Below are 15,881 nucleotides of genomic sequence, written 5' to 3' on the forward strand. Positions count from 1 at the left end.
CTGTTAGTGTTGTCTTGTTAAACTATGTGATGGTGTTATAAAACTACACCCATACACTGACTGCCAGGTAGAAAGTCAATGCATAGGAACTTGTATTGAGCAAATAACCAATTATTATCTTGTTATATCTTGCAGCACAATTGTCAAAAACTCAACATCGACAGCATTTGGCAAGTCATTTGTATCAATTACTGCTTTCAGTCTACTGGTGCACGCTTTATTGATTTCTGTCATGCATATTCACCTTGAACCTAGGACACGGTACGTAGCAGATGACAAAGAATGTAGTGAAGCGCCACATTTTGACGATTTGCAAAAGGCCACTAGACTTTCTAACAACATTTGATTGCGTCACCTGTAGATCTTGAAATGGTGAAACAAAAAAGTTTTTTCATTGTTTTGCAGTGACCATGTTCCTCCCTTACCCCAAGTCAAAAGACTTTCATATCCATAACTCACCTTCCAAAATACCAGAACTTCACGAAAAAAAATTAGTACAAATGCCTACGTCCTCGGCTATCACTATCCTGGATAGCTTGGATCTATCTGAGGTCACAGTATTTTGACGTCACGAACCGTACAGCGCCGCCACTCTGTTAGTGTTGTCTTGTTAAACTATGTGATGGTGTTATAAAACTACACCCACACACTGACTGCCAGGTAGAAAGTCAATGTATTGGAACTTATGTTGGGCAGATAGCCAATCATTATCTTGTTATTTCTTGCAGCACAATTGTCAAAAACTCAACATCGACATCATTTGGCAATCCCTTTGTCTCAAATACTGCTTCCAGTCTACTGGTGCACATTTTATTGATCTCTGTCATGTTCACCTTGAACCTGATGAGCGTCTAGAGGATCTTTATTAACGTCTTATTTTTAGAAAATTGTGTAATCCTCAGTATCAGTATCAGTAATTATAGTATCTGACATTTGTGCCAAGTTTGGATCAAATCGGCACGTGTCAAAATGTACAGCACAGATGGCACTATAGTACACAGCCCTGCATTAAATGTTTTTTTTTAACTATATCCTACTGTCACGGGTCAATTTTGTATTATTTACTATTTCGACAATTTGTCCCACTGTCTAAAATATATCAAATTCTTTTTAAATTGAGCTACTGGACAAATAGTTTTAGTCTTGCTCTTATCGGCCGAATGGCGAGAAAACTAAACATTAACATATTGTGATCAGTGAGAGTAAAAATAATCTAATTTTTTTGTCTTATATACTTTGTCGGGATCCTCGATTCTTCACAAAGACCAACAACTTTGGATGGAGATCCGAACAAGATGATCGAATATGTGTACCACAGAATGTGAAAATGGAGGAAGGCACGCTCTAGAAGTTGGATCAACAATTTGTTGTGAACCCTTCCTCAAAGGTGTACCGTATGAGGACAAATGGAAGAAACGTAAAAGACATGCCATCACTTTAAGACAGAACCGACAATGGACTGAACAGTTAAAGATTGAAAATACGACCACGAAAATTACTTTTGTATGGATTATACGCCATCGAAATCATCACTGTAACGGAAAATGCTGACATGAACTTTAAAGAAAACACAGTCACTCAGACAACAAAAAATACAATAAAAGATACCTTTGAATTGATTAAACAAAATTAGGTAAACACTTCAATTCACTACATCACGGACCATTCGACAATCACGATTTTATTCTAAATGCACAAATCGCTTCACGATTCCACTCATTAGATGCTTATCACATATATGAACCACAAACAATATGTAAAGTTTGAAACAAGTGCAGTCAGAGTTACATGGAATACAAATACTCCAACCTAATGTACCCGTAAAGTAAAAGTACCAGACCCATATTTTATTGAATTTCATCCAATTTCTCCAAAGAATGTTTTGGATCCTATATACTTGTTACTTTCGGAACAGATGCTACGCGTTTTTGGTATCTCCATTCTTTGAAGGTGTTGGAGTGTAAACACCATGTGACATCAGCTGTTCAGAAACATCCTTGTCATTATCCATCCCAACAGATCCTTTGAGCTCCAAATCAATGTCCTAAACAGAAGCAGAAAAATTGCTTATCATTATTGATATGCCTATTGCCAATGATTTATTCCTTACATTGTTTTATTGAAATTATTCCATTGTTGAACCCTTAATCTACAAAATTAATTTCCATGGCCACTTGACAGAAATAAATTATGTTGACTAAGTATATCTTGTCTCAAATAAAACGTTTGTAACGTACTATGTGCCTCGAAATAATAAAAAAAAAGTCAAAGCTCTTATTTTGTTGAAGAAAACTCTAAACGACTCTGTTATAAATCTAAAAAAAATACCAACATAATTTCTTGAAATAGAGGTGATATGAAAATTGCAAATTGATATTTGCAACATTTCAAAAACAATATCTCAAACTGGAGTGAAAGTAGCAAAAATCGTATCCAGCAGGCGTATATAAACTTTGACATATATTTTAAACATTGAAATCTCACACATACAACATTTTCTGTGCTGATTAGTTATGGCTGGCAAACTAACCTCTTCTCATATCTAATATGATAAATGGTACAGAAAAGAATGAAATGTGTCCTTCATTTCAGAGTCTAATTATGCTTCCATATACACTTCAATATCCTGACTATTCTGATTAGTTGAACTTGCCTCTCTCTCAGTGACGTCATACCATGGTGGACAACACCAACTTGGCAGACATGTACAACATTTTCGGTACAGTGGGGATATCCAATTCGGATTTACATTTTTCGCTTTCTTATACCCTGGCAATAAAAGGTGAAAAAGATATTTTTATTATGGCAATAATTAAGCCTGTCTTTGTGACTTGTTTTAGGTATTGGCATTTCAAAAAAATGCTGATATTTAGTGTGTACATATGCGCATTGGTAATAAAATTCTCGAAGCTTTCAAGTTAAAATCAAGAAAAATATTTAGTGCTCACCCTGCAAATGTTGAAATGGAGATCAAAAGGATATCTGGGATAACACATTTCAAAATCCAATATGACCACCGAATACTGTGTTAAAGGTCAATTTCCATGAACACAACAGTGTAACTCAAAATATCTTTTATTATTTCAAAACTTAACAAGGGACAAAATTTGCAAGGAACTAATAACATTGATTTTCAAGGAAATTGGTCCATGACCACGTGTCACATTCTACCTTAACACTTGGACAGTCCTTGACTGAGAATATTTTTTGTATACTCAAATGCCGTGTCATATATATTGCTGTGGTTGTGAAAAAGAGAACATCTCCCCTATTTCTATATAAACGGATAAGGTATTGAACTTGAATTCTCAGAAAACATATTACAATTTCAGTGCAATACACTATAGTACAGTATGTAACAGCACAGCACAGTACAGTACAGTACAGTACAGTACAGTACAGAACAGTACAGTATAGTACAGTACATAATAAGCTATAATATAGTACAGTATTATATCGTACAGTACAGTACCGTACCGCAGCACAGCACAGCAAAGCATATCACAGTACAGTACACTACAGCACAGTACAGTACACTACAGCACAGAACAGTATAAAAAGTGAGCAAACCTGTGATGAAACTAGCCAACAATCCCACAATCACAGTGGTGGTAACTACAAGCCAACTATACCATAGGTGTGACATACTTAGAAATGAGATGAATCCTGTTGGTCTGAAAAAGGTAAAACACAACATGCTAAGATTTGTAGGGAAGGGGTGTATGTATCGCTCTCTGTAATGATTAACGGTTCGCTGGAATGTCTACTTTATAACAATCATGACAGGGGACATGTGAAAATAAGTAATGATAATGTTTTAAAGCGGCATGGGAACTATATCTTTGCACATTGACATGTTGTAGAATTTGAGATTGAGACAATTGACAATATTATAGTTCATCAGACGTCAATAAAACATTCAATATTTCCAGCACAGAGTGCACATGTAAAGTTTTCCTGTTGCAATGCTCATAGCAGTTTTCCACTTAAAACACAATGTAACATTTGATATATTAGTCTTTTTTCTTTCAAATTAAATAAACAACAGACTTACTCATCAGGTCCCATGGGTGGATTTCCTGTCGATGACGGCATATCCATTAGGACTTCAGTATTCGTGAAGTCTGTCATCATGATTGTAGTGAAGTTAGTTAAAAGAATAGAAATATTTTCAGAAGGACATCCCTCTATCGAGGTAGGCAATGGAGGTTGATTTGTATCATACATAAATGTCCCAACGCCTATTACAGCACCAAGCCCTATCCCAGCGACCAGTCCAACCATTACACCCTAAATACACAGATGTAATATAATCCGGGGATCAGAAGTACCAAAACAAATTTCTCGTAAGTGTCTCTCAAAGTATACCATCAAATCTATTTCAATTGTCTCTTTGTTATATTTTTATATTTCAAAATATTGGTATACTGCTTTAAATGGGGCATGATATCATTGCAAAATCAAATCTATAAAATAAGAGATTATCCGAGTTCGCAAAGATCTTTGTGCACTCGACTAATCCACAACGCGTGCACGCACACACACACACACACACACACACACACACACACACACACACACACACACACACACACACACACACACACACACTATAATCAATACATATCATATATACGTTGTGGTACCTTGGTGTGAGTCCATGGGAAGAATAGGCCAAGTGTGAAGACACCGAATATCGGTCCTAACAATATCCCAGATAAAGTCAATGCGACTTTGACCAACGTTCCGATCTCCGATACGAAATACACAGACACCACAGCCAGAATACCATAGAATGCCGCTTCAAATAAACAACGTAAGTAATCTTTACTAGTAGGTATATACTTACAAAATCGTATTAACACCTCATTGAAAATACTGCTATAATACTGCAAAAGCTAATAAGCGATTGTTTTGTCTGATGGAGATGAGACCACTGGCGAGTGCTTTTGAAGATGATTTAAAAGGTTTTAAAGATATACATTAAACAATATTTAGATAGAATAAATAGTGTCACTTGAATTAGCCTTTTTCAACTAACAGTCACGCCAAGTGAAGTCGATGTATGACTATTGAAGAATCTACTAATATGTAATGTATTTTTAAAGACCATTTCTAATGAACTATGGCAATATATTCCTAGCGGATGATTTTCATATACCACAAAGTCTGTTTTAACACAAGTAGAAACAGTAGTCGAGTAGAAATCCTATGCCCTGTATTATATTAACTGTTCAAGAGACAAAATTCATTCATGTGGTCATCTTTCGTGATTGATTATCATGGGAAAATATATTATGGTTGAAATAGCAGGGCACGTTGACCTTAACTGTTATATTTTTTAAAATTTATTATTAATACGTACATTATTATTTTTGTATATACTTACACATGACTTTCAAAATAAAGGTCGCTCTTTTGTCCGACATGTCTTTAAAACAGCGACAAGGTTTGAGGAAGTCTTCAAGGGTAACAGCAGCTAATGAATTCAGTCCAGATGACAGGGTACTAGAACGTAACCATGGTAATTGTCAATAAATATTGTTACTTGCTGAAAACATTTCATTTTAACTACTGCCATTAATCGACATAGCAGAGTGGGAGCATTTGTTGCTGCAAGCAGGTGCTCTGCTGACACATATAGTGTACACGGAGATATTCTAAAGACCACCCTAATTTATAAGGTGAAATAATTGTATATTGTGAAACTTGCATACCATAATGGTATAAGATTCAATCAATAACACATCATATTTGCATGTTTGTCTGAATTTCCGTAAGTTACATTCGTTGTGTACAGATGCACCCATAGCCAAAGTATTCTCACATATCCACAAAAGATAGATCTTCTGTACCCACCTCAAAGCACCGCTGAATATTGCCGCTATAAAAAGTCCAGGTATGCCGGGTAAGTTACGCAGATGATGAATCACAAAGTATGCCATCACCTAAGTGGAGTCATCATGTAAAATATGTGTATTGTTTAAATGTAATCTCTCTGTAATCATTTATTATCATTAGTATATAGAAATGCGTCGGCCTTTAAATAAATGGTCATGGAATGTCTTCTTACGACAGGGTGACTAGCTAAATAAGCTGAATCCCTGGAAGTCACCTGATAGGAACTGATTTTATTGACATAACCGTAACAATTCAACATCAAATAAACAAGGATTGATTGATCTAGTATGATGTTGGATGCCACTACGATATACTCACCTGGTCAGGCTTCTTGATACGGCCTTCACGAAGAGGATCACAATCAGCATACACTGCATAAATTATTATGCCAGGAAGAATGGCAAATAATAAATACATCGCCATGAACGCCATAGCAAAGTACATCGCCCTTGGGAAGGGAAAATGAGCACGGATCAGATTGAATAACTCAAAATACTCCCCCATACACGTGTAGGGTCTATGTATATGTTACACTCAATCTGTGAAATTGACCAATTCATGAAATGGGTAGGTAACTTTGCCCAGTTCATGAAATAGGCAATCGTACGTGTTGCCAAGGTTATGAAGTAGGTATGGTAAGATATGCCAAGTACATGAAATGAGCATCTGTTATTGGACACACACAAAATAAAATAAAAATCAAACAACTTTATTATCATGTATTTACAAACTCATCACTTCACAATTGTTATTTTATTATAATTCAGTGAAGCTTGTGTTTTTAATAGAGTTCGATAATCAACACCTCAGTTCATCAAAACTCTTGCCCCAAAAATTAAATTCGCCCCTTTTAGATCGTAATCTATACTCTCATTTGTATAAGGTTGACCATTCCATGAACTGGGCAAAGATACATGCACATTTCATGAATTGGGCAGTTTCACGGATTGGGTGTAACATATACACTGATCTATAGAAGATTGTATGACCATGGGCATTCGATGGGAGTGGTTTTGTATTATGGAGATACCAATAGATATGTATAAGCTTTATATTTCTTCAGAAATTAAGTATCAAAATGTCCGCCATTGTTCAAGTAATTATTATGAAACGTCAAGATAAAATACAAACAGATCAGAAAGCGTTTTGTTAAGATTATGTAACATCAAAGACTTACTTGACGCCCTCTCGCACACTTCGGCAGCTGTTGAACCTCTGTACTATCTGCTGACTTACACCAAGCGATGGTATCATAGTTAAGGCATAGCCAAATGTTCCTGTCCAAACAGTATTACGAATTTTGGGATCAAAGTCAAAACTGTATGGACAAAAGTTAAAAGAAAAAACAACAATAAAACTCAACCCTAAACTGTATCAGTTCATTTTATATTCACTCCGAACTACAGTTTGTTTCTAAATGTTCATCGAACATTTCGCTATATTGGTACGATAATATTAATAACAAACCGTACCCTTGGACTGGTATACTCCCAGTCTGATCATGAGACTCCAGAAACACATTCACTCACATATGTGGTCAACTAATCAAAACCTTGGGATATACCTTCCCTAGGGGTGGGTTATTGCTTTAAATATATCACCATATCTTCCAGTCACACGTTCTTCCTTGTGAATCATACCACAAATTAACTATTATATACATGATGAGCACTGATGACCTATGCCAGTGTTTCCTACCATAACTATATTAAAGTAGTTCTCACTGCAAACATTCTCAATACTTTATACTCGTTTATATTGTTGTTTGTTTTATTGAAACATGTATTGGTAATTTTGAGAAATCAGTTATCTACAGTTCTCGACCTGTTCAATATACTTCAAAAACCTGTCTTACTTTACGTATTGAATTCGTCCACCTTTATCTGCGATTCTCCACACATTTTCAAATCCATCCATTAAGACAACACCTTTGATTATTACTGTCAGTACGCCAGTAAACATTAGAATCATTTGGATAACGTCTGTCCATATTACTGCTTTCATACCACCCTGTCAACATATCATATAGGACGTGTCAATATTTAACCATATGTTCATTTGATTTCATTTTAACAACAGACCTTAAATTCCTCATTGTCTTTCAGTCCGAGTATTGAATAATAGTAGGAAAAGAACTGCCGTAGTGATGGTGGAGGTGGTTGTGTTGTAACGGAACGAACACAATTATAGTGTGTGCCCCCCCCCCCCTCCTACTTCGAGCTCGCAAAAACTTTCACGCCCTGCATATTTGAAAAATAAACTCCTGCTATTGAGGTTTAATTTGGTTTAAAGAGCTACAAATGAAGAGCAAAATAGTTCAAACAGAATTTCCAAGCCCCATCTCTTTGGAACTTCAAAGTTTTATGTGACCCCAGCCCCCTCCCAGTGCACCAGTACATTCTGTTTTGTCCCTAATGTTGGCATAGTTGCTGTGTTTTTTTTATGTTAGTGGTGGCTAAAATTGTATTATTATTATTATTATTATTATTATTATTGTTGTTGTTGTTGTTGTTGTTGTTGTTGTTGGTGGTGGTGGTGGTGGTGGTGGTGGTGGTGGTGGTGGTGGTGCTGGAAGCACTGCTAGTGGTAGTATTAGTGGTGCTGTGCTTTTGGTGGTGCTGGTGATGATGCTGATAGTGCTGCTGGTTCTGGTGATAGAGATGCAGTTGTATTGGTTGCAGTGGTGGTTGTGGTATTGCTGTTCTTTTAGTAGAAATAGTTGATCAGATCTTATATTAAAGATAATTAGTCTCTGTGTTTGACACAATATATGTACACACAACAGCATAACTCATGACACAGGCATTAATTTTGTCAACACCTGACATTGCTATCATTGTCAACAATTGATCAAGACTAGGGTTTATATATGTAGTCAATACATAAATATTATAAAAAAATGCTCTTACCACGGTTGTGTATAAAGTACACACCAAACCTACAGTTACTGTTGCAACCCATACGTTTAGGTCTGTTACTGCGCTGAGTGCCAGGGCTGGTGCATAGATAACCAAGGAGAGGTACAACAGCTGAGGGAAAACCACAAGAGTCATTATCATATACCTATGCCCAGATCAATCGTTCTTGATGAAGTTTAATGCAAAATATCACTTCTAATTTGGGACGTGAAACGTCACTAGAAAACGGCTTTCTGATAAGACGAGACATAGAAAAACAAAATGGTAGCTGAAAAGTAACACCACTGAAATCTGATCAAAGTTGACAATCAGACATTTCACGAAAGCAGGTTGACACAGTCAGCAGACTATGTGCAAATACACGTCATCCAAGAATGGAGTCGCGCGATGCACAAATAACATGTGCTCTTTTTATTGTTCCGGTATTTCTTTAAACTCCTGGGAATAGGATAGGCATACGATAAATTGCTTATTACCCGATATCGCCTCTTCGTTCGTCATATCACCATTCGTGCAATTCCCGCAATGTGACATGTGACACTCGTCCCATGACTTGTGTGACTATGCGGAAATGGCACTCACAGCGATACTGATGAGCGAAGAGATGATATCAGATAATAAATAACCGGAAAATAAAAATAATAGATTCCAAGGCCAATCGTCATGTCTAAAGAATTATTGATTTGTTACTTGCAGATAATTACATTTCATTTCATCTTGTCCTGATAAAATATCATACTTTTAATCGACTATAAAACTATTTGCTGTAAACAACTGATACATAAATCTCAAGGATATTTCACCCCTCGAGCTCGTAATTCTTGACACATGATAACTTTATGGGACGGGGGGGGGCTGTCTTTACAGCTAAAATGATGTTGGCTTGTGTTTCCCTCAGGCGGCATGACATTTAATACACACATCCTCAGACAACTTCCAATGCAAAAGAAACAACTACTGTAACATAGATGCCGTGCACAGTAGAGTTGAATGTTGGTGAGATCAGTTAGAAAATAAACAATTGCAGCCATTAAAATCATCAAGTCCAAGTGCAATGTTTTCATTAGAAGACTGTTTCTTCTGCTGTGTGAAAGAACGGCAATGTTCAATGTGATTGGGCAAAAACGTAGTGTCTCACGAGTGAAACACCAAGCCTACATCATTTTAGCTAGAATACCTGCTGCCTGAAGTCATACTAGTAATAGCACATGTGAGGCACTGATGAATAACGTTTGGGTACAGACTGCCAACGTGACCCCTGAATATTGGCCTACACTTATTGCAGTACTTCAGTAGCAAAGTTGGGTCAAATGCTGCCGACTAACATAAGCAGTCAATTGAACTATTTTAAGGTGCAGCCATGTATATTCAAAGTGTACGAATGTATGACACAAACAATTGAAGACATGGTAGCCGACAAAGAGTGCGAGAGGGTGACCTTTGTCATTTTATGAATGGGTTGATAAAAGCCAACACACTGCACTTCGCTGTTACACAACAAATTTAAAAGCTTGTACATTATATGGATCAACAATTCCAAAAGTGAGGATGTTCATGGTGAACATTTCATATGGTATAAACGTACCTTATAGATCACGTAGATTATAGTGGCAACAAGACGAACTGGTTTGGAAAATCTCAGTTCCAAATACTGTAGAAATAATAAATAAATCACAGACAGGAATTACCATTGACATATTTATTAATATGAAGAATGTGAAAGTTTTTGTTTCATACATATCGTAACCGGGGTATGATTTTATCTACGTGATAAATATCAGAAAAAAATTCGCACATGACGTGAATGTCGAGGGTGGGCCTCGAGGTGGGCCTGCAACTACATGATCGTTCCCTATAGGTAGTAAAAAAGCAAACATCGGCTATTGAAGCTGTTATGTAACCTGATTGTCTATATATCACTGCGTAGTGTTGACGGTCAGATGAAATCTAGTCAAACCTATCAAACACCTTACGCTGTTTACGAATACGTGTATGTTACAAGATGACTACAACATTTATATCCAGGATTAATGAGTTAAAATATGGGAGAATGGCAAGTATACGACAGTATAAAAACCAGATTTAAACTGAATGCCTCCCGTAAGGAACCACTAATTATGCAAATAAGTCATTAAACTAAAAAAAAATATGGTAACAGGCTTTTTTTGGACAAGCGTGCTTTCTTAGGTTAATGTATGTGCCAAATTATACGGAATTTGAAGAGTGCATGATACTACGTAATTACTGAATATCGTTCATTATTCAAAATACACAATGTACTCATTAAAGGTAAATGTTGTAGCAACAAACTTCATAGGACATGTGCGTATTATTATGGTTGATATATGTACCATATTATACAAAATTTGAAACTTGCATTTTTAGGATACAGTCTAGTTACCTAAAATCATTAATTATGCAAATATTTCATGAAAACTGTAAGCTATATCAACAAATTTTATAGGACATATCCGCTTTGTTATGGTTAACGTACGTACTAAATGATATTGAAATTCAAGAATGCATTCTTATGAAATATCTTAATTACTGAAAATCATTAATCATGCAAATTAATTATTAACACTGTAATGGTACGTCAACAACTTTACAGGGCGTATAAACTTTGTTACGTTTAATGTATGAAATAAATTATAATGAAGTTGAAGTATGCAGTCTTACGATACATAGCCTAATTAAAGAAACTCATTAATTATGCAAATTATTCACTAAATCTTTATAGGTGATATGCACTCTGTTATGTTTAACGTATGTACTAAATTGTATTGAAATTGAAGCATGCAGTCGTAAGATATAACCTAATTACCAAGAATCATTAATTGTGCAAATTATTCATTAACACTGTAAGGTACATCAACAAACTTTATAGGACATATGCGTTTTCTTATGGTTAATGTATGTACTAAATTATATTGAAATTGAAGTATGCATTCTTAAGATATAGCCTAATTACCAAAAACAATTAATTATGCAAATTGTTCATTAACACTGTAAGGTACATCAACAAATTTTATCGTACAAATGTATGTTGTTATGTTTAACGAATATACTAAATTATATTGAATTTGAAGTATGCAGTCTTCAGATATTGCTTAATTAGTTGATTTCATTGATATGCAAATTTCCTTAATTAACGTGAACAGAGATCTCGCTCAAAAATTAATCACGTCTAGCCATTACTCCAAACATTATTTCTATCAAATATCATTATACTTTAACCAGCAGCTTTTAAGAAAATAATGACAGACACAGACACAGACACAGACACACACACAGACCGACAGACAGACAGACAGACACACACACACACACACCGACATCCCCCATTTAATACCTCCTGTACCCTTGCGTGAGGTAACAACTGAATATAACCTATATTCCGTGTGTGTGTGTGTGTGTGTGTGTGTGTGTGTGTGTGTGTGTGTGTGTGTGTGTTTATCACTGTGAGGAGTAGGACATATCTTTATGACTTTCTACATCTTCAGAAAGACAACAGAATATCCCTTCCCCCCCCCCCCCGGCAGCCAACCTACCTCATATACACTGATTATGTTGAGACTGTAATACACACTGAGATAAAAGTGTGTCGCAATTGGCATCAGTATCATAATACCCACGGCGTGCCAACAATATATAGAAGAATACATGTAGGCTTCAGCCGTTGACCCTAATGTAGCTATTGCTGACAAGTTACTAGCCATTATGGATGCCGCCACTGGTATTGCGGGCATTCTACGGTCAGCGAGGAGATATTCTTTTGTGCTTCGTTGTTTTGTGCCGGTACATCCAAAGTAAATCCCAATTGAGACACACACGGCCAAAATAAGGCCAAACACGGTGTAATCGGCGGCAGACAGTTCAGGCCTTTCGTCCATACTATTATCAAAAGATATAAAAGATCGTAAGGTTATATTTTTTTTAAAATAGCACAAGCTCAACTATTAAACTCCAAACAGATAAATATATGAAGTTTTGGACATGTAATTGATGTTATTAGAAACTGGCTGAGAGTAAATACTACATGACTCACTTGTATTACCCCCTATGGGTTACCATTCATTTTAATTGATGGGGTCTTTTACACTTTGCTCTGTATAATATTGACAATTGATACACTCTTTGTCATAAAAGCTTAGCATTTGGGTGTTTGAGACACACACACACACAATCCTTGTTTGAGACACACTGAATCCTGGTCATAAGAGCTTAGCATTTGACGTTTTATGCTACAATTTACTCTAAAACAGAACACATCAAAAGATGCGTTAGTCGGAGGTGACTTCTTCAAAGCATCCTGCTTTACACACTGTTACAATTTCGTGTGGTGTGTAAGACACACTAACTTCTAGTCTGTCCAACAGAGTAAATTGTTGACATTAACTCTCAAATGCTAAGCATTTACGAACATCAGAAGATGCCGCTTTCAACGTTGAAGAGAGTGCTCGAGCAGTCAGTAGACGTCTACGCGATGTCCAGTGTTTTCGATGATCATTTCCACTGATATTTCTGGTGTCTCCTTTTTAACCCCTCTCTCGCTGCGTCTTTTCGTACAGTACGTACGTCCAGTGTCTACATCAAATTTTAAAAAGCTCAAACTTCAATGATTCTTCATCCAAATTAGATGGTACTCTGCCGTGATAGTAGTCTTACTTGCATACGATGTAAGTCGTCCCATGAGCGAAACGCGTACACCGTCTGTGAGCAGGACTACCGTGACAGTGACTCTTCAGAATCGCAACATCACAATTTACGACCTGTTTTCTTGGTCGCGGTCCAATGGATATTTCGCATCTCGTCGGCCATCTAAGTCCGTGGAATCGTAAAAAGGGGGTACTTTTTCAGATCACCCTCCGAGAATATGGGTAGAATGCCCCATTTCTACTCTCCCTCTTGGAAGAAACTTCCCCGACGAAGGCCCGGGGAGAAAGGTCACGTAATCCAGGACTGTGTGCAGTGGATTAGGTGTTGTTGAAGGTTAAACCTCCCGGATTTCGGTAAGAAGGGTTTTTTAAAGTGATTTTCTCCCAGATTCACTATAAAAAAAGGGGGGGGGTTCTTTTTCATTGAAATATTAACTGGAAAGGGGGTACATATGAAATTTCGCTAACAAGCATGGGTACCCACCCACCCATCCATGATCCAGCGACTGCCACCGCTGGGGCGTCGGAGAGTCAGAATTGTATGGGGTGGTGTTGGCCACTGAAAACACAAAGAGTGTAGCATAATAAACTACTCTTTTCGTCAGGCAAGTCTATCAACTTAGATAAGGGAGCCTTCAGTATTTACGAGGGAGGGGAGGGCCGGAGGAATCGGGGGGTGGGTCACATTTTATAAACCTGTTCTTGGGAGAGGGTCATATTTTGCATTACAATGTTTGGGGAGGGTCACATTTTACAATCCACAGTTTTGTGACCAAACTGAAGATTTAATTATTGTAAATTGGTTTTGTGTGTTTTGAGATGTAAAAGTGAGATGAGCACCCAACATTTATTTTTACGAATACTTTACATGCCAAAATACAAAAATAAAAATACATATATTGTAAGAAAATTGTTTACTAAAAAGATGCATTTTGTTGAGTGTACCATCTCACCTTATCACTCACAGAGTATGCACAACATGAAAAACACGTTTTAGATACTTACTAGACTGTGCATGATTATAAGAGAAAGGTAACCAGCCAGTCTTTTACTGTTTTGTCACGTTATATGTACAAATATTGCTTTATCTAGTCAAAATCATTTAATTTGTATGTATAGATATAATAGGAGTATTGATTAACGTTCAGTATATGTCATGGGGACGGTCATGTTTTACAGAATGGGAAAATGGGTAGGGTCACTTTTTACAAATGGAGAATGAGGGGAGGGCCATGTTTTACTTAATAGACCATGTGTGATTTCCTCCGCCCCCCCCCCCCTGTAAATACTGAAGGCTCCCTAATTCAAGTATTTATTCATACCAGGACTTGGCTGGTGACACACACAGTATTGTTAAACCTTTTTCTTTACATTTCAACGAACTGTACAAGGCTACCAAACCTACCAACCTTTGTACCTGTAAATCTATTTATGGTGAAACAAGTTTTTTTAATTGTTTTGTTGTGGCCATGTTCCTCCCTTATCCTAAGCCAAAGACTTGCAAATGCATAACTCACCTTCCCAATATACTAGAACTTCACGAAACAAAAATTTCTGCAAATGGCTACGTCCACAGCTATCACCATTCGGAATCGTCTGGATCCAAGGACACGGTATTTTGAGGTCACGAAACGAACAGCGCCACTCTGTTAGTGTTGTCTTGTTAATTGAAGTGTTACTGTGTTACACGCCCTCACACTGACTGCCATGTAGAAAGTCAATGGATTGAAACTTATTTTGGGGCAAATAGCCATTTAAAGTCCTGTTATTTCTCGCAGAATTATCCATTCGTCTCCATTACAGTTTTCAGTCTACTGTGCACATTTCATAATATCAAAACGAACGTGACTAAAAAAAAAGATAATGTGCAGACTAAGTATATTACAGTGTCATTGCAACTGTGTTTACTAAAGTTTTGAAATGCAGATTTTTTCAACAAAACTTTAAGATGACGTTTCTTCATCTTCATGTCAAATTAGAATTAAAAACTACCATGACTTCAACGAAATCACAATTCATTGACACACCTCTTTTCTTAGTCGAGACTGACTATCCATCGACGACTTTGAACAATTGGTTAAGGCTTGTGGGTTTGGCCACAACAAGTAAGAGTTTCTTACTTGTCTGTGGTTTGGCATATTAGATGTATTCGATATGGCTGCTGTAAGGTTTCGATGACTAGGGAGTGTATTTCACCCGTGCTCTTTGTAAATATACACGAATGAGTCCCCATTTCGAAACCGTCTTCTCCGAGTTCCTCCGGATGTTTGTAGGACGATGTATCTCGTAGAAAGTTAAATGGTGATATTATCATGGAGTAGTTAGTAACATTTGAATTTGTATGTTGCTTTGGGATGTCAAGTTCCCATTGTCTGTGTCAGCCATAACCCGTTTCGTGAATTTC

At 36.7% G+C, this 15,881-nt stretch overlaps 1 protein-coding gene across 1 annotated transcript; it reads right to left on the bottom strand.

Annotated features, from left to right (window-relative positions):
• Nucleotides 1-1,918: 1,918 nt before the first annotated feature.
• Nucleotides 1,919-14,494, bottom strand: LOC144447716 (sodium-coupled monocarboxylate transporter 2-like). Its single transcript, XM_078137795.1, has 15 exons — nt 14,483-14,494; nt 13,966-14,036; nt 12,371-12,713; nt 10,405-10,470; nt 8,811-8,930; nt 7,757-7,911; nt 7,079-7,219; nt 6,220-6,349; nt 5,860-5,948; nt 5,390-5,508; nt 4,647-4,801; nt 4,055-4,290; nt 3,571-3,674; nt 2,750-2,769; nt 1,919-2,044 (listed from the first exon to the last, which is right to left on the bottom strand). Exons 1-15 carry the CDS (start codon nt 14,492-14,494, stop codon nt 1,919-1,921), a joined length of 1,887 nt encoding a protein of 628 aa, XP_077993921.1.
• Between the last annotated feature and the right edge of the window lie 1,387 nt (nt 14,495-15,881).

This window comes from Glandiceps talaboti, chromosome 16 (genome assembly GCF_964340395.1).
Source record: "Glandiceps talaboti chromosome 16, keGlaTala1.1, whole genome shotgun sequence".
NCBI lineage: Eukaryota > Metazoa > Hemichordata > Enteropneusta > Spengelidae > Glandiceps > Glandiceps talaboti.

Coding starts and splice junctions, on each gene's coding strand:
- LOC144447716 (XM_078137795.1), bottom strand. Junction 10,471..12,370: donor ACATAATCAGTGTATATGAG/GTAGGTTGGCTG, acceptor TTATTTCTACAG/TATTTGGAACTGAGATTTTC. Junction 7,220..7,756: donor GGACGAATTCAATACGTAAA/GTAAGACAGGTT, acceptor TTGTCCATACAG/TTTTGACTTTGATCCCAAAA.